Consider the following 20,171-nt stretch of genomic DNA (forward strand, 5'->3'; position numbering starts at 1 on the left):
ACAGCTAAAGCCTTGACTGCCTAGGATTCCAGCATGACGTTGGCTAAGGTGGGCCTTTTCTTTGATTGCAGAAAGGGGCTGCAGCTGTGCCTTGCTTTGCCATGGAGAGAGCTCTATCGTTATTTATTATAAATTTATTTATTTATTTTTGGCTGCGTTGGGTCTTCATTGCTGAGCGCATGCTTTCTCTAGTTGTGGTGAGTGGGGGCTACTCTTTGCTGCAGTACATGGGCTTCTCATTGTGGTGGCTTCTCTTGTTGTGGAGCACGGGCTCTAGGCACGCAGGCTTCAGTAGTTGTGGCTCGCGGGCTATAGAGAGCAGTCTCAGTAGCTGTGGTGCACAGGCTCAGCTGCTCCACCGCATGTGGGATCTTCCCAGACCAGGGATCGAAAGCGTGTCCGCTGCATTGGCAGGCAGATTCTTAACCACTGTGCCAAGAGGAAAGCCCTATCACTATTTATTTTTAAAATTTTATTTATTTATTTATGGCTGCGTTGGGACTTTGTTGCCACGCACGGGCTTTCTCTAGTTGCGGCAAGCAGGGGCTACTCTTCATTGCAGTGCGCAGGCTTCTCATTGCAGTGGATTCTGTTGTTGCGGAGCACGGGCTCTAGGTGTGCAAGCTTCAGTAGTTGTGGCTCGCGGGCTCAGTAGTTGTGGCTCGTGGGCTCTAGAGCACAGGCTCAGTAGTTGTGGCGCATGGGCTTAGTTGCTCTGCAGCATGTGGGATCTTCCTGGGCCGGGGCTCGAACCCGTGTCCCCTGCATTGGCAGGCAATTCTTAACCACTGCGCCAGCAGGGAAGCCCTATCATTATTTATTTTTATTTTTTTAATTTTTATTTATTTATTTTTGGCTGTGTTGGGTCTTCGTTGCTGCATGCGGGCTTTCTCGAGTTGCGGCGAGCGGCGGCTACTCTTTGTTGTGGTGCACGGGCTTCTCATTGCAGTGGTTTCCCTCATTGTGGAGCACGGGCTCTAGGCACGCGGGCTTCAGTAGTTGTGGCACGCAGGCTCAGTAGTTGTGGCTCACAGGCTCTAGAGCACAGGCTCAGTAGTTGTGGCACACGAGCTTAGTTCCTCCGTGGCATGTGGGATCTTCCCGGGCCAGGGATCGAACCCGTGTCCCCTGCATTGGCAGGCGGATTCTCAATCACTGCGCCACTGGGGAAGCTCCATTATTTATTTTTAAAAACATCATTTGAGGTACCAGTGAAGCAATATTTTTATAGGTCAAATTTTAAAATAATAAAATTATTATAAAATATTTATGAAATAATATCTTAATAGTTCAAATGTTTTAATAATAAATGACCTGGGAGACGCAAGAGGGAAGAGATATGGGAACATATGTATATGTGTAACTGATTCACTTCATTATAAAGCAGAAACTAACACACCACTGTAAAGCAATTATACCCCAATAAAGATGTTAAAAAAATAATAATAATAAATGCCCTAACAATAAAGATGTTTGTATGCTAAAGGCTCTCCAAGTCCCAGCGGATGGCTCACTTATTTAGAGCATATGTGGCACAATCAAGAATCTGGATCATCTGTTGGGGTTTGTTAGGATGGGATTAGCCTGTAATCCAAATGGCTGCTGTCAGATACCCTGGGATTTCAAGCTATAGTTTGAATTTCTTTTATGATCTTTCCATATTTCTGAGAACAAGATGCTAAAACAAGATATCAGCCATATTTTGCATTTGATTACCAACACATAAAAGGTACCACCAATCTAAACAGTATTAGAAAAGCCCACTTTTAAAATGTTACAAACTTCCATTAATAAAAAAAAAAAGCTGATTAGAGGATGGTTATTCACAGTGCAAAACTCTTATTTAATTTGCAAAAGAATTCATCACAGCATTTCTTAAATAGTAGTTCCATTTCTGTATTAAAATGTTGGGTTTTAGTTGGTTAATTCTTATACAGGAAGCCTGAAAGGCAAACTTTAAATCAACATGAAGCTACTGTCCATCCAAGATCAAGAAGAAACCAGAAATCCTTACATGCCCAGCTTCTAGAGGCAGTGGGAAAACAAAATTCCAATCACGAAGTTTGATTTCTCATTGTCCTGTGTTGGTGACATGTTTGCAAACATTAGCTTTATTAAATGGTTGGTTCCTCCTCAGCACTATTTCTATAATCTGCATAAATGCCTCCAAGGACTGCAGTCCTTTGGTTCTGAGGTTCAAGTCGGTGATTAGGGTCCCAAAGAGGAGACATATGATTAAACTAATCATCCAATCATTTAGCTAAGTCTTTTCCATGAAAATATTATTTACTTGAAAAAAAGGTTTTAATACCGTTATTTACACATTAACTTTGAAAGGAAATTTTGAAAGGCTAATGATAACCACATCCAAATTGGCTTCTCTCTCGTTTAAACATTTCCACGTTTGTTCCACATCCAGCTGCATGTTTAATAAGCACCTCTTAAAGGGTGGAATTGAGCTCACAGCTGGTGATGCACGGTAAGAAGTCCCTGGGAATGTATTTCCTCGAGGTCCAGTGACTGGGACTCTGCGCTTCCACCGTAGGGGGCACAGGTTGGATCCCTGGTTGGGGAACTAAGATCCGGCAAGCTGTGTGGTGTCCCCCAGCAAAATAGTGTAATTTCAAGTAGCATTTTGAATGTTTTTGTTTTTGTTTTTGTTCGCGGCACACGGGCCTCTCACTGTTGTGGCCTCCCCCGTTGCAGAGCACAGGCTCCGGACGTGCAGGTTCAACGGCCATGGCTCACGGGCCCAGCCGCTCCGTGGCATGTGGGATCTTCCCGGACCGGGGCATGAACCCGTGTCCCCTGCATCGGCAGGCGGACTCTCAACCACTGTGCCACCAGGGAAGCCCGCATTTTGAATGTTATTTGTGACTTTTCCATATTTTGTAAACGAAGTACTAAAGTAAGAGCTCATCCCACATCTCCGTTTAGATGATGCAAGAGAAGCTCAAAATGAACAAATCCGAAGTTGAACTCATACCACCATTCCCCACTCCCTCACGAGGACCAGCTCCCTCTCCAGTGCTGCCATCTCGGCAAAGGCCATCACCATCCATCCACGTGTTTACGCCTTAACCCTGGAAGTCCTGTGCAACCTTCCCTCTCGAACACTGCCCACATCTAACCAACTAACGAGTTCTACCTGCAAAGTATCCCTGGGATCCACCCACTTCTCTCAACCCCCACTGCAGTTATACCACAGGGTAACCCCAAAACCTCCTTGATCTCCCTCCCACCCGCCCCAACTACCCACCCTGTCCACTGGTGCCCCTTCCAGTCTCCCCGCAGCTGTGGGGTGGGGCAACCTCTTAGGAACGCAAATCGGATTGTGTCTCTCCCCTTCTTGGACACTTCCAGATGCTTCCCATTCCTCTTCGGTAACAGGTCAACACCCTCGCCTGGGCTCCAAGGCTCTTCCAGAGCTGACTCCAGAGGGCTTCTGGGCCTCAGCTCACACTCTTCCTACCCCTCTGGCCCACCCCCTGCCTTTCAGTCCTCCAGTGTGCTAAATTCTTTCTTGCCCCAGGGCCTCTGCTTGTTTGTCCACTCAAACTGCGCGCGCGCGCGCGCACACACACACACACACACACACACACACCCATTTCCCAGCCCACCCCCTTGCCTGGGAACCTTAGGCCTTGTATGAGTGTCACTTCCTCTCTGAGCTGGCGAGGTTTCCATGACAGGCTAGCTACCCCTGCTGAACATTCCCACAGTACCACAGGCTTCCTCACTGCCCCGAGAGTGCTTAGTTACATAACCAGTTGTATAGTTCTGACTATTACTAGTACGTAAGTTTCATGAGGGCAGGGTCTGAGTCTGTCTTATTCATTGCGATAGCATAATACTACATAGGTATAGTAAAATGTTGGTTGAGTAAGTGAGTGAATATTTTAAAAGCTGGTTTTAATGGCCATCTTTACTGCTTATAATTTATCCCTATTTTGGGGTAAAGATATATTTTATCTGTATTCTGAGAGCTAATTTTTAGTCAATTGTTTGAACATATTTCCCCCAGAATTATTTTCAGCTGTATTTAAATTTGCTTGGACAGCCTGAGACCCAGCACCCACCTAAAACACCATTCAGATGATCTATAAACCAGGGATGCCTTGCTCTGAGTCGCTCATCCACCTCCAGCTGCCACAGACTCTCTTCTTTCCTCCATCCCCGGTGAACAGGGGCAGCTCTTCTCCTTGGGAAGGGCATTCATACCACTGTTACTGATCAGGGTTCTTGGCCTCCTTAGTCAATAGAAATTGATCAGAGGCCAGAAAAGAGATTCAGGCAAGACTTTATTGGGGCCCCTGCTGCAGCAGTGGGGAGTGAGAACAAACAACAGGTTCCCTTGTTTGCTCATTTGCTCAAGGGGCTGCGAGCTGGTTCCTTAAATGGGGTGAGGGTTAGGGTGTGTCCAGGGGTCGGGCCAGAGGGATGGTTTAGGTGGGTTTCCCACCCCTTAGGTGTGTTGTATGCAGCGGACATGCGCAGTACCCTACTTTTTCTCCCTCCCGCTCTTCAAAAGTGGCAGTTGGGTTTTTTTGGCCTCTTTGTATCTTTTGTCCAGAATTTGTCCCAACTGCACATGCACACAGTCATTTTTAGTCCCTTATAGTTTCTTTGTATTTTGCTGCTCAAGGAGATGTTTGTCCAGGTGCAAGCATTGAGCACTGCAGCAAAGAGTCCCAGGTCCCAGCCTGTCTCACCACCAGGTGATCAGAGTAGGGGGCTAAATGAATGTTTATGTCAGCTCTTAGCTCTCACTCTGCTACTGGGTATCTCCTCTGTCGAGGGCTATGACTACGCATGTTGGGTTTCCACTTATCTCTATCCTGGATACAAAAATAGAAATGTCAGAAGAAAAACTATCCTTAGCCACCATTGTACCTAAAATCCAACCATTTCCACCTTCTCATGAGAAATGACATGACAATCACTATTGTAATGTAAAATGACAACCACCCTCTCTACTCTCATCTCTTTGTCTTCCAATGCAAACTACTATGGAAATAAATGAATTTACAAAGTCAAGCTTCTCAGCTGCTTTCAAAGTTACTTTTGCTCTAAATCTCAAATTAATCAAACAATTTGCCCCTTTGAAAATTTTAAACATTCAGTTTTTAGACATGGTAGTTAGAGTTGCCTCATGGATGACATGGTGACTGAGGCAGATAGTGACAGAGACAGACCACAGTGTGGCTGGTACGTTAACTTTAACGACTAAACCCAAGATAGCTGAGGGCTGCTGCCCAGCCAGACTTCTGTGGGGATCCCTATCAGTCCTAGAGTAGATGGAAATTATGGAATCAATAACAGTACCGTATGATTTGGCAGCCATATAATGACTGAGGTTTCATGTCCTCAGAAAGTTCTGAAAGTCTTACACTAAAGCCCCAAGGAAAGGCTGAATCTCTGTGATGCCAAAATAATCAGTTGAAAAGTTGAAATTTTGGTCAACATAGTTATTTGGTTTCATAAAGATCTAAAAGCTCTGTCATGTGATCATATTAAACTAAAATAAAACAATCTGAATTCGAATGAAAACGTTTTGGACACACATACCCATGTGAATTCAGGACGCTGCTTACACTTAAAAAATAATCACTTTTCTTGTTAAATGTCAGCCTTAAGGCATTCCTGCCAAAGTTTTTAAACGTATGCCATAAAATATACATAACCAAGTTAATGCTGCTGTAGGAAGCTTATCTTTGGAATTTCCTGACATTTGAGGGTTTCTCATTTTCCATTTTAGGATTGAAGGCATAAGTCCTTGCAGTTAATTTCCTGGGGCTTTAGAGAAATGAAGAAAGAAGAGAGAAGAGACAGAAGGAAGGAGGAAGAGAAGAAAAAAGAGGAAAAAAGAAAAAAGAGCAGGGAAAAACAGAAAGAGAGAAAGAGAAGAAAAAGAAAAAGACATTTTCTCAAACCGAGAATCTGAATCCATTGGTTTGGCTCTTGCTGAGGTGGACTAACGGTCTATGAAAATAAGCTGAATACGTTCTCGGGAGCGCGCAGCCTGGCCGTGTAATTCTAAACCCTCATAACCTCAAAATCCTTAATCATTTCTTTCTTCAACCTTGGCTTGGCTTTCCTGCCTCAGAGAGGACAGGAAGCCTGCCAAATTCAGAGTTGGGTCTTTTCTTTTTTTTTTTTCGTAAGCGATAGGACCACAATAAAGAGCATACTTTGTTTTTTAAGAGTAGAAAGCGAACATCTTGCCCTAATCACCTCCATTGTACAATTTTAAACAAAACGAAAAATCCAAAGCCAAAATTCTTAAAACACAGTTGATGCAACCATATTCAAACTGGCCAAGAAAAATTACATCTTTGGACTGAAACTAAGTAACTTTAGCTGGTTTTAAAGAAAATGCTGGAAGACTGAAAAGAGCAGATGGTAGCTAAGAGAGAAGAGATAATGGGAATAACTGTTCACCAGGTTGATCTGTCTGCCCAGTGATGACACAGCTGAAAGATACCAATTTCCCAGAAGGAAGCTGCCCCTGGGAGAGTGGGCCTCTTTGGAGGAATAGCCTGGAAAGGGCACGGAAGGGCTACTCTGGGTAAGCACTGGGGACAGGAGCAGAAAAGTCACGAGGGCACTTAGGGCCCTGAGGTTGGCACTGGTTTGGGAAAGGATTTAGAATTGGAGGTGGATTCAAACCTTCTCAGCACATAAAGAAGGAAGCCTGTAAATTCTTCTATAGATATCACATAATGCTGATACCAAAGCCTGGTAAAGTTAGTATAATAAAATCCAAGTATAGACCAGTCCCATTTATACAATACTGGTACAAAAATCTTAAATAGGGGGCTTCCCTGGTGGTCCAGTGGTAAAGAATCACCTTCCAATGCAGGGGATGCAGGTTTGATCCCTGGTGAGGGAACTGGGATCCCACATGCCGCAGGGCAACCAGGCCTGCACGCCACAACTACTGAGCTTGTGCACCTCAACTACAGCCCACATGCCGCAAACTAGAGCCCACGCACCCTGGAGCCCACACGCCACAACTAGTGAGAGAAAATCTGCACACCACAACGAGAAAGAAGCCTGCGCGCCACAACAAAAGACCCCATACAGCCAAAAATAAATTAATTAATTAAATAAAATATAATAAATCTTAAAAAAATCTTAAATAGAATATTAGCAAATAGAATTCAGTTGTGCATTAAAAGAATAATGAACCAGAACAAAGTGGGAGTTCATCCCCCAAATAGTATGATATAAATTCACTATTAATAGGTCAAAGGAGAAGAAACACACAATCATATAATGTTTCTGAAAAGTAATTTAACAAAACCCAATCCTAATTTTTTAAACTCTTAGTAAGAAAAGGATTACCAATGAACACCACCTTGAGAGCATGAAAACATAACTCCAACAAGAGTTCTTGAGAGTAACACCAGAAGCATTACCACTAAAGTTAGGGGTGAGATAAAGCTGCCCAGTGCTATCAGCACTATTATTTCACACTGTTATGAAAATATTAGTCAGTGCACTTTAGTAAGAGAAAGAATCTGGAGATGTAAATCATAAAATGATAATTCTTTGCAGACAATATGATTATATACGCAGAAAGTCCAAGAGGAACAATTGACAAACAATTAGAAACAATAAGAAATTTAAGGAGTCTTTTAAATGAATAATATAGAAAAATAAATATTTTCTTAAATACAAAGACCATATAATGAGAAAAAAGGTTACATTAACAATGGCAACAAAAGAATAAAATACTTAGGAATAAACTTAGCAAACGTATAGAATCCCAATTAAAAGCTGACATATTTCGTGTGTGTGTGAAATTTGATAGTAATATAGACCATTTAGGAAAAGACATCAGAATATTTAAGACATTTTTTGAATAAGGAGAATAATTAGGAAATAAATAAGAGGTTTATAATTATTAAAAAGGAGACCAAATGATCATTTGTGTGTGTATTACATGGTAGTATATGTAGCATGTCCAAAAGAATCCACTAATTATTAGCAACAGTAAGAAATTTCTGTAAGCTCTACTAGATATTAAAACAGATTATGAGGGGACTTCCCTGGTGGCACAGTGGTTAAGAATCTGCCTGCCAATGCAGGGACACGGGTTCGAGCTCTGGTCCGGGAAGACCCCACATGCCACAGAGCAACTAAGCCCATGTGCCACAACTACTGAGCCTGCGCTCTAGAGTCCACAAGCCACAACTACTGAGTCCACGTGCCACAACTACTGAAGGCCCTAACTCCTCACATACAAGGGATCTTCAATAAGATTATTTGATTTCTAATAGAAACTATGGAGGCCAGAAGGTATTGGGATCACATATTCAAAAGGCTGAAAGAAAAATATTGTCAATTAAAAATTCTCTACCCAAACAGGGACTTCCCTGGTGGCACAGTGGTTAAGAAGCCACCTGCCAGTGCAGGGGACACGGGTTTGATCCCTGGTCTGGGAAGATCTCCCATGCCGCAGAGCAACTAAGCCCATGTGCCACAACTACTGAGCCTGCACTCTAGAGCCCACACACCACAGCTACTGAAGCCCGTGTGCCTAAAGCCCGTGCTCTGCAACGAGAAGCCACTGCAATGAGAAGCCCGCGCACTGCAACAAAGAGTAGCCCCTGCTCGCTGCAACTAGAGAAAGCCTGCGTGCAGCAATGAAGACCCAATGCAGCCAAAAATTAATTAAAATAATTAATTAAAATAATTAATTAAAATAAATAAATAAAACAGATTATGAGGTTAAAATAATTAAAACAGTTTGGTCCTAGAAAAGAAATAGGTACCCTGGGCTTCCCTGGTGGCGCAGTGGTTGAGAATCTGCCTGTTAATGCAGGGGACACGGGTTCGAGCCCTGGTCTGGGAGGATCCCATATGCCGCGGAGCAACTAGGCCCATGAGCCACAACTACTGAGCCTGCGCGTCTGGAGCCTGTGCTCCGCAACAAGAGAGGCCGCGATAGTCAGAGGCCCACACACTACAATGAAGAGTGGTCCCCACTTGCCACAACTAGAGAAAGCCCTCGCACAGAAACGAAGACCCAACACAGCAAAAATAAATAAATAAATTACTAAACTCCTACCCCCAACATCCTAAAAAAAAGAAAAGAAATAGGTACCCTGATTAATTAAACAGAATAGAGCAAGAAAAAAATAACAGCTAACATTTATTGATCATTTACTATATGCCAGGCTCTGTTTTAACTTATGTTTACAAATATTTACTCATCCAATCTTCACAACAAAGCTATGAAGTGGTCACATGGAGATAATTATACATCTCCATTTTACAAATCAGTAAAATGAGGCTCAGACAAATTTAGGAGCTTGTCCAATGTCACACAACAACGCTGTGTTCATCACAGCGTTATTTGTAAACTGGAAACAACCTAGGTGTAAATCACTAGGGGAATGGCTAAATAAAATATGGTTTAGCCAGGTGCTGTAAAGATGGCAGTTAAAAAAGGAAGGTGAAAAAAAAAAGGAAAGTGGAACCACTGAAATATCTCAATGAGATCCTAAGTAAAAAACAGTCGATATAGAGCATGATTTCATTTTTTAAAGGATATAATATATATGTGTGTGTGTTTCTAGAAATTCTAGAATACCCAAACTTTTTTCCCCTGTAAGAGAACATAAGACATTACATTTCTGGCACCCAAAGAATCCTACCTGACAGACCATGTTGAGCAGGGGACTGACATGATCAAATCTGTATTTCTAGAAGACTCCTCTGGCTGCTGAGGAGAAGAACGCTGGGGGTGGATACAAAATGACTAAGGTGGTGGCAGTGGAGGAGATGTAGTCAGCTTTAAGAAAATGTTTAAAACTAGAACCGAAGGACTTGCTGATGAATTAGATTGGGGGTATGTGAAAAAGAGAGAAATCACAAATGACTCTTAGGTTTTTGGCGTAAGCAAAATAAAGGGTGATACCACTTAATAAGATAGCATCTATTTTGGGAAGAGACCGTTAGTAGTGGCCTGGATTGAGAATTTAGGTTTAGACGTGTTAAGTCCAAGCTATTAGATAACCAAATGGAGACCCAAGCATGAGAGGACTATACAAACCTGAGGCTGGGGGAGAGTCAGGGCTGGAGATATATATCTGAGAATCATAAGCATGTAACCTGACACTTAAAACCATGGGACTGGGTGAGATCATTTAAGGGAGTGAGTGTAAATGGAGGAGAGGTGACATGATCCCGGGATGGCGTGTAGATGGGTTGGGGGGTGTTATTCCGACATGTAGAGGGAGAGGAAAATGGAGCTGAGGAGGAGCAGCCAGTGAAGTAGGGCTATCAGGAAAGCTGGTGGCCTAGAAGCCTAGTGAACATAGTATTTCAAGGTGGTGCGAGTCAAGTTGGTTCTCAAATGCTAAGAGAGGTCAATCAAGGAAAGAACAGAGAACTGGCAACCGTATTTAGCAAGATGGAGGTGGTAGGTGACTCGGCCTAGAGCAGTTCCAGCGTAAGTGGCAAAAGCCCAACTGCAGTGAGTCAAGATAAACACAGGAGGGGAAGAAGTGATGACAGCAGGTACAGGCAACTGCTCAGAGGAGTTTTTCTCAGTAGCTGGTTTTCAGATTAGCAGGTATCAAACCAATTAGCACATTACAGAAATAGACAAGAAATTAGGTTTCAAAACAGAAAAGAAATTGTTTCCAAAGCACAGATTTTACCTTCAAGCATTCACATGTTTTATTACCTAAGGTGTTATTTTAATATTATAAAATATTTACCGTGTGTGCATCTATACGCATAAATGAGAAAACTGAGGCCTCGAGAGGTTAAGTAACTTGTTCAAAGTCACTTAGATAGACCATGATAGGGCCAGGGTAGGCCAGGCAGTGTGTTTCTAGAGCCCGTACCAAGAAAAAACATGAAAGGAAGAGCTGGGAAAGACTCCCGGCACCACGCACCAGGTGGGGATGGTAGTAGCAGAATGAACATCAATTAGCACCAATTAGTAGATGGCCAGTGTCAATACAAGTTTTCATTTAACTGTTGGTTACTGTCTGAATTACAAGCACTCATCACATTCAAAGGGTGATTTTTCAAGGCCAATACTCTTTTTTGAAGACAAGGAACTAATACAAAACACCTGTAACAGTTACGTTTTCAGGTTTAATCAGTGAACCATCTTAAGCTATGAACAGTCTCAACTAACTACAAGATCCAACAATTTAATAAAATAAATAATTAGGCTGAGAACAGACAGTTGCAGTGCGGCCTAAAGGGCTCCAGCTGACAGCCACCAGTCACCTACCTGTGGTCAGCACTGGCCTTCGGTCTCCCGCTCCACAGTCTCCTGTTCACAGAGGAAGGCGGGGGAGAGGAGGGCAGGGGCGGGGCTGGTAGAGAGGGCAGAGGAGGCAGGTTCCTTTTATCTTTCTGGAAGCTGATGCCTGGGTTCCCATCCTTGTCCCCTTCGCCATCATGTTTGAAAGTTCTCCGGGGTTTGGGCGGGGGGTTGATGAAGGGTCTTGTGGGGGAGTCCTCCGAGCCCCTGTACACACTCTCCAGCCTCTGGTCACAGGGCCTCCCGCACAAGCCCTTCCTTTCCTCTGTGGCCTCAGGGGCGGGCTCCCTGCCTTCCAGGTCCAAGCGGTGGGCCCTGAATTCTGAGACACTCCCACCCCCACGGTTCTCAGGAAGGGTGGGCCCCTCTTCGGCCTTGTCCAGCAGGCAGTGTGGGGAATAACAGGTGCCAGGTAGCTGGGGATCCAACCCTGCAGACCCATCCTTCAGAGCCTGCTCAAGTTTCTCCACCTGCTTCAGCACAGACAGGCTATCATTCTGAAAGCGCTGTTTGCCAAGCCTGGGCTCCCGGCCTCTTCCCAAGCTAGGAGCCAGCTCCCGGGCTGGCTGGCTCAGGTCTTGCCTCTGCTCTGCATCCTGTGCCCCAACTTTCACGACCCCTTTATTCCTCTCATCCTCTCTACTCTCTGCGTCCAGCCTTGTTCCGTTCTGAGCCTCTGTGACCCGAGTCCTCGAACCATCGCTGCTGCTTCTCCTCTCCATCACACATGACATCAGGTAATCCTCTTGCCCATCTGCTTTCCTGCCAGGGGCAGGAGTGGGCAACTCCTTTTTCCCTTCCCATTCTGATATCTTGTCCTTTATGCTGAGGGACTTGTGCCAGGCCCCGCCTCGGGCAGGAGGGCAGGGATTCTGAACACTGCTTAGCTGCCTCTTGCCGGCCCTGCTGGCTCCTTTAGTGCCGAGATCTGAAGCTGGGTCGCTGATGATCATATTTGAGCTGAACATGTTCTGCTGAAAACAGTCCACTCTTGGCTCTAGCATCAGGTTATAGAGGCTCTCCAGCGGGCTTCTTCGGAAGGGTGAGTCCTGATCAGTCTCTAGGAAAGGAATGGAGGACCTAAACGGCTGCCTTTGAGGGTCTTCCCCAGCCTTTGGACCTTCCACCTTGACCCTGAACAAGAAAGACAAACACTGAGTGCAGGAATTCTTGGTTATTGTTCTTAACTAGTCATTCAGATTTGCTAGAACTTAGATATAGATGTTACATACTAGTTGCAAGCCACACACACTGAAACCACCATTAAAAAAATCACTTTATGTTTTTCTTGGGGAGACAGCACGGTGAAATGAAAGGAGCTATTGGATTGTGGAGTCCAATAGACTTGGGTTTAAATCCTAATTCAACCATCGACCAGCTATGTGACCTTGGGTAAGTTGCTTAACTTCTCTAAACCTCAGTTTCCTCATATGTGAAATGGGAATAATAAACATATCTAACAGGGTGGCTGTAAACATTTAATAAGCTAGCTCACATAAAGCATCTAGTATGGTGTGAGTGTACAGTAAATGGTAGTTGTCATTAGCTTTTTTTAGTATTTTATTTATTTATGTATGTATGTATTTATTTATTTGGCTGCACTGGGTCTTAGTTGCCACGTGCGGGATCTTCACTGCAGCATGTGGGCTCTTAGTTGCGGCATGTGGGATCTAGTTCCCAGACCAGGGATCGAACCTGGGACCCTGCATTGGGAGCGTGGAGCCTTAACCACTGGACCACTAGAGAAGTCCCATATTTGCTTTTTCCCCTGATGAAAATAGGAGAAGTTTCATGAGATAGAAGATTATACCAACAGATGATCTTTTGGAATGACTAAAACAATGCCACAAGTCATGAAGTTTTTCCTAATACTGGGTTTGATAAATTGTCCTGATCTGAGTGGGTAAAGCCACAATGATTGGCTGCATTTGAATGGAACCTCCTCTAGAATGTTGGCTGCATTTGAATGGAACCTCCTCTAGAATGTGAGCCCTACTAGACTGGTCTCTCCGTGAGGACAGGGATTGTTTTGTTTTGTTTTGAACTGTGGCCTGTTTTGGCTACTGCTACATCCCTGGCACCCAGAACAACATCCGGCAGAGTAGGTGGTCAATAAATATTTGTTGAGTGAATAAGTGAGTAAACAAGCAGATTCAGATTTCTCGCATAGCCTGGAACTGCACTGTCCGATATAGTAGCCACTAGCTACATGTGGCTATTTGAACTAAAATCAAATTAAATTAAAGCTCCTCTTCCTCAGTTGCAGCAGCCATATGTCAAGTACTCAGTAGCCATGTGTGGCTAACGGTCACTGTATTGGATGCAGAAGAACATTTCCATCATTGCAGAAAGTTCTGGCCTAGCACGTACGTGTGGGGATATAGGCCTCCATACGTGACTTTAGGAGATGAGTTAGTGCCACAAAGATGTTAAAAATTATTTTGAAAGAAAAACAGAACATTTGAAGCTATTCTAATGAGAATGGGAGTATCTGTGTTTTGAAATGCAAAGCATTCGTCCACCAGCAAAGGTCATGACGGAGCACAGGGACCTTAAATGTGCCAAGATTAGCAAACATGCATGGACCGACTTCATGGTGCATGTTTTCTGAATATATAGATCTGACTATATGGAAACTCCAGTTAAGGTTCACGTGAAGGATGAATAATTAGCAATTTCATGCATACTGTTACTAGCTAGCTTGCTATTCCAGAGACTAACGGTTGTTTATGTAAAGACTTCTCCCAGGATTGGGACATTAACATGTAAATGATGTCGTTGTTCTTGGTTGCTCAGCATAGACCAGAAGCTTGTGAAATTGCAAACAAATTTTCATATGTTAAATATGGCTATCAAAGCAGAATTCCTTGTTTAAATAATCAATTAGCATTCATAACAGAGCGCTTACAAAAAAGAAATCCTTTTGTAATGGTCCTGTCACCACTGAGGATATTAGCATGAATTCAAATTTTAGTCAGAACCAGTTTGTTATTTTACTGAGAGTTCAAAAGACAGAAATTTAAGTCCTTGCTCTCATTGTGCTAGAGGCAAGATGAAGAAACAGGACACATAAACACACAACTCAGGTTAGTTCACACTTAGTGAGAATTGATGATATAATATATAATCATAAATATCCTATGTACTGTTAAAAAATATTGACAGTAGATAAATATATGGCTTTAGAGTTAGAGGGACCTGGGTGTGGACCTTGGCTTCATTTTTTTTCACTTTAAAATGAGAACACTGGATTTTATTGGTGCAGAGGCCAAATTTATCTTGTTTGCTGTGACCAGTACATAGTAGGTAGTCAATGAATGAATGGTTGTGTTAATATATGTAATGTGCCCAGAGCACAGCACACATTATAAGTCTTGATGGCAATAAATGGTAACTAGTGTTATTATAATGATTGTAGTTATTGTCTAAGATCCCAGACAACTGGAGCAGCTTCACAATCACTGAGGCCCCATCTAAAAGCTGAAGAGGAGAAAGGCTAGCTTGCTAGAAAACCACGCTGGAATTAAAAAGCTCAAGCAAGAGCGGCAAGGATGATGAAACCAGGGGCAGAGTGCCTTCTCCACATGGTTGCTGTACCCAAGAAGTTCTCGAGTTCCTGTTTCCAGGATTCTGTGGCCCCAGAAGGGGCTCTGGACTGGGATGCATAGCTGTGAACAGCTCAGTGATCTGTGAACAGCTCAGCAATTGCTAATTCCATTGCAGAATGTGAGACAGGGTATCAGAGGAAAGGGCTCCATCTGGGGAGAAAACAACCCTGCTAATATAAAGCAGGCTATGTGGACAGAGGCAGCTGCAAAGCTTTAGGGCTCAACGATAATTAAAATACCTGCACATCCTAGTAGTTAGAAAAATAAACCCTGGACTGGAAGGCATACATGGGGATAGGGCCTGAAGTGGAACACTGGGCACCAGGAAGGCCTTTCCTTGACCACTCTGGTCTTGGGTTGCTGACTGAACGCAGTGCATGGGGATGATTTATAGGAGGCTCACCACCAAGACTTGGAAAAGAATGCCTCCTTAGTTCAGGGAGGCAGGGTTAGTGAGGAGGGAAAGGCAGTAGAAAAAGGAAGGAGACTGAGAATCCGGGCCAACTTCTGCATTCCTGGGGGAGAAAAGTTCTTACTTGTCAGCCAATTTGTGGCCCAGGTTTTCAGTCTGGCTGTGGCTGCCCTTGGCTGGCCTGCACACTGTCATCATGTCAGCACCGAGAGGAGCTCCAAGTCGCCTGGGGGAACAGGGATGCACACTCAGTGAGCCATGGCAGCAACTCTAGGGCCCACACCCCAAACTATTTATCTCTGGTGGATTCCACCCAGGAGTAGAGGGTGACAGAGATGCACCATACAGAATCTTGACCCAGGAAGGGGTTGGGTCAAAGGCACAGAATCCTGAGGTCCACCCAGATTCAGACCCCATGCCAGCACTTCTCGTGTGTGTGTGTGTGTGTGTGTGTGTGTGTGTGTGTGTGTGTGTGTGTGTGTGTGTGTGTGTGTGTGTGTGTGTCTTTTAGATAATGTAACCAAAATTTTTAAGAAAACGTATAACCTTAGAAACTAAAACATAAATACCAGCACAAGTTGACACTTTTTCAAGGCTCTGTAAGAACATGTGATGAGCTAACAGCCCCTAAAGAAGAGAAGAACTATTACTTTATTTGAAACAAGAAATAAACCACCTGCTAAAGTGGAAATACCTACCCAGAGCTACTCTACTCTTCTGCTGCCCCCATGCTGGGTGTAAACCCACACTGTCTTTGGAGCCCTGTACATAGATTCACGTCTTTTCCACTGAACCTCCCAGGAATCCCTCTCCCACCTCCTCCTCAAGCTTCCAGGATTCCTATCCCCTCGCTCAGGAAGGTTTACCTGACTAGTAGTTTTCTAACTACTAGGATGTGCAGGTATTTTAATGATCGTTTCTTGGCCTAGGCAACCCCTCCCCGCAAGAAATCAAAGGGCTAGGCTTTAAGACATGCATGTACCTCTTGGGGACAAGGAGAGGGAGGCTAGAGGGAGAAAGAAAAAGAGAAGAGTGAACATGGACAACAAATTAAAGAAGAGGGAGGTTAGGAAACGGCGAGCTGAAAAAACCTCTAGAGAAACTGTGGGAGAAGGACGGAGCTTGGGCCTGCCCACAGAACCTGGTGGTCCCCGTTTCCAGTGAGGGGCACCCTGCATTTTGGGGTATGTCAGTGTTGAAAGCAAGCCCAGTTCTTCAAAGAAGCCAGGCCCCAGGTCTCTCCCCTCCGTTAGGGAAAAGAGCCCTGAGAGGCCTTTCAGGGACAGGAAGGAACTCACTGCCCCTCTCCTAAGCTCAGCAAAGCTTCTGGAGCCTTCTATGCGGCTGGGCTGACAGACACTGCTCTTCTGTCCTGCATCTGGCAGAGGCCCCATGGGACTCAAGGGTAGCAGCCACTCCCCGCTGCTCTCCGCACGTCTGCACTCTGCCTCCACACAGACCAAGCCCACAGAGATGCAGCCTTGCTCCGCGTGAGCAGCAACTCTCCCCACTCACCCTCTTCTTTCGAGCTGGCATCCTCTTTCACTGGCTCTCTGAATAGGTGCCAGGCCCTGTGCAGAATGCTCTGGGCACTCAAGGATGAGTAAGACATGATGTCTGCCCCTGGGGAGAGCACCGGGACTGCGCTTGGGTCACGATCAGCCCCATAACCCCCTCTCTCCTCAAGGGAACGGTTTCCTTATACTTCCTAGGAAGCCATAGCTTTTTCAAAAAGCACAAAGCGCGCTGTGTCTAATGCACAGAGAACCATGGATGAACTCTGAGGTTAAAGATCCCGAGAAGCACTTAAACAACATGGTACTTAAGTGAACTTGATTCCCATCAGGCAGTAATAACTTCCAGTCCGAAAACCACAGTCTCTAGAGAAACAGCTGATACCACAGTCTGAGAAGCAAGTTCAAGTGGGCTTAAGGGGCTGGAACTGAGGGGGCATAGAACCCAAGGCACACTCAGCAATCAGCTCACCAACATTTCTAAATTCACAGAAGAATGGAAAATGCTGCTCCCACAAAACTTTGACACTTCCCTTTTGTCTCTGATGTTTAAAGGTCATTAATTAGGTGACAAGCCTAGCCTAATTTGCTACGTGGGAGAACTCTGTGACTTAAATTACCAAGATAAACTTCTCTATCACTTTATAGGTCTGGGAATACAAGATGGAGCTGTTTCCCAAAGTGTGGTCCATGAAAGTTCTTATGTTTTTTGAATATTCAAACATTCCCGCAAGTTTTTTAAACTGTCTTACAAATTGAAGAAGATATTTTGTAAATGCCGATATCTATAGCTGATTATGTTTATCAGTCTAGCCCATAATCAAGTTTTGTTTTTCTTCTTGCTAAAGTGAATACTGTAAAATCTGTTCTTGACTCAAAGGTTCTCTTTGGAAATCAATGTCAAGTTGATTGGAGGGATCAGGTGAAGTTAAGAAGTGGTGGGAGGGGCTTCCCTGGTGGTGCAGTGGTTGGAAGTCCGCCTGCCAATGCAGGGGACACGGGTTCATACCCCGGTCCGGGAAGATATCTAATTAAAAAAAAAAAAAAAAAGAAAAGAAGAAGTGGTGGGAGAGTCTTTTCAGCTTTTAATGTTAGGAACTCCCTTCTAACATCTCAACATGTTACTCCTAATTACTTCTCTGAATTACCTTTTTACTTTTTCAAGAGAGAGAAAGAGACAGATTATAGTGAGATACTTCTGGCCAGTCTTAAAAGCCCACAGAAAATTTAATTGCTCCAGACTGACACTACTAGATCAAAATGCTATATTATTTTGTGACTCCTTCAAGTTTACCCACTAAGGCTTGAAATTCCAGCCTGATTTCTGAAAACACTATTTTTTTAAAGGGGCCTGGGGTACTAAATGTGAGATCATTAATTTAAAAACAAGTATTTCCCCCCAAAAGGGTCAAGATTTTAAAACAGATATAAAGTGTTTCTCCACAAGTAGGAAGGAGGCAGTTGACATATCAGATCTTTTCCCGAGAGCAGTTCTTACAGGAGAGCCTGAGAGTGCCTGAAGGAGGGAGGGGAGCAGCCCTGTGTGGAGAGAAGCGAGGAGTGCTAGCGGGGAGATGGTAACTCCTTTAGAATCTGGCCCATGCCTGCCTGCTCTCCTCCCTCCATTGCCATTTGAGGAACCAGCAAAGGCAGGCAGGAAACACCACCTGGTGAAGCTAGCATAGTCTTAAATACCAGGAGCCCAGTAACACAGCTACTCATGGTCTGAGGCTTGGCCTCTTAGAGTGCTTCTACTTATAATAAAGCATTGTTCATATTTTGTTCTGGGCATTAATTATCCATTTATGATATTTTAAAAAGAAGTATATAGGATGCCATGGATTGCTGATATCACCAACAGTAATAACCTTCTTCCTATTAGCTCTGGTGGGGTTTTTATGTGGGGAACAGGGAGGTGATACATGGTCTACAGAAATTTTGCAATCAAGGTCACTTACAAGAAGAAGTTTGGATAGTACTGGTTTAGGGACTGCTATAAAAAAACCCTGGACATGTTTAAGCCACAGGACATGGTGGGGGTGGGAGCAGGAAGAACTGATTTTCCCCAAATCATAAAACAAAAACAGTGATTTAAATAAAAAATGAAATCTGGAAATGTCGATCAATGGATGAATGGATAAACAAACAAAATGTGGTCTAGCCATATAGTATAATGTTATTCAGCTCAATCTTAAAAAGGAACAAAGGACCATTACATGCTACAGTATGGCTGAACCTTGAAAACACACTACATGAAAAAAGCCAGATACAAAAGGAATACTGTATGATTGTATTTATATGAAATGTCCGGAATAGGTAAACCCATAGAGGGAAGTGGAATTGGGATGATTACTAACAGGTAAAGGTTTCTTTTGGGGATGATAGAAATGTTCTGGAACTAGATAGTGATGATAGCTGCACAACACAGTGAATACATTACAAGTCCCTAAATTGTGCACTTTTTGGGGGGGGGGGCTGCGTTGGGTCTTCATTGCTGCGTGCAGGCTTTTCTCTAGTTGCGGCGAGCGGGGGCTACTCTTCGTTGCGGTGCGCGGGCTTCTCATTGCAGTGGCTTCTCTTGTTCTGGAACACCGGCTCTAGGTGCTCGGGCTTCAGTAGTTGTGGCACACAGGCTTAGCTGTTCTGTGTCATGTGGGATCTTCCTGGACCAGGGCTTGAACCCGTGTCCCCTGCATTGGCAGGCGGATTCTTAACCACTGTGCCACCCGGGAAGCCCAATTGTGCACTTTTAAATGGTGAATTTTATGTGAATTATATCTCAACTGAAAATACAGTATAAGTATATTCAATGAAATTTGGGCAGGGGAGGAGGTGGAGTGAGGAATACATAACTATAATTTTCCAGTGCCCTTTAGTGTTCTAAGGCTAGTATGTTAGTTCTGAAATATAAGTAAATGTATACGATACATAACTTGATTCATAAAATGGTCAGACTTGAAATATTGAATGAAAAATACAGTTTAGTTCATAAATGATTACATACTAATAAAATTAAACTTTGAGTGGTTTTCATTTGCGTTGCAAATAAAACTACAAGGGCTTCTCTGGTGGCGCAGTGGTTAAGAATCCACCTGCCAATGCAGGGGACACAGGTTTGAGCCCTGGTCAGGGAAGATCCCACGTGCTACAGAGCAACTAGCCCATGGGCCACAACTACTGAGCCTGCGCTCTAGAGCCCGTGAGCCACAACTACTGAGCCCATGTGCCACAACTACTGAGCCCATGTGCCACAACTACTGAAGCCCGCACACTTAGAGGCCGTGCTCCACACTGCACGAGAAGCCACTGCAATGAGAAGCCCGTGCACTGCAACGAAGAGTAGC

General features: G+C 44.1%; 1 protein-coding gene across 5 annotated transcripts in view; it reads right to left on the reverse strand.

Moving 5' to 3' along the window:
- The window catches only part of DENND2A (DENN domain containing 2A), a 103,240-nt gene that overhangs the window by 61,302 nt on the left and 21,767 nt on the right, over nucleotides 1-20,171 (reverse strand). For 2 of the 5 annotated variants that reach the window (XM_082846978.1, XM_082846976.1), the window contains exons 2-3: nucleotides 15,438-15,539; nucleotides 11,261-12,427 (exon numbers count right to left, since the gene is read on the reverse strand). The exons of 1 other annotated variant lie outside the window; for it this stretch is intronic. In XM_082846978.1, coding sequence (XP_082703104.1) covers nucleotides 11,261-12,427; nucleotides 15,438-15,511 — 1,241 coding nt within the window. In that variant the 5' untranslated portion in view covers nucleotides 15,512-15,539. Of the gene's footprint in view, nucleotides 1-11,260; nucleotides 12,428-15,437; nucleotides 15,540-15,882; nucleotides 15,941-20,171 lie in introns of all 5 variants that reach the window. 2 more of the 5 variants (XM_082846977.1, XM_082846979.1) reach the window with 2 other exon arrangements.

Source organism: Leucopleurus acutus (assembly GCF_964270905.1).
Source record: "Leucopleurus acutus genome assembly, chromosome: 9".
Classification (NCBI taxonomy): domain Eukaryota; kingdom Metazoa; phylum Chordata; class Mammalia; order Artiodactyla; family Delphinidae; genus Leucopleurus; species Leucopleurus acutus.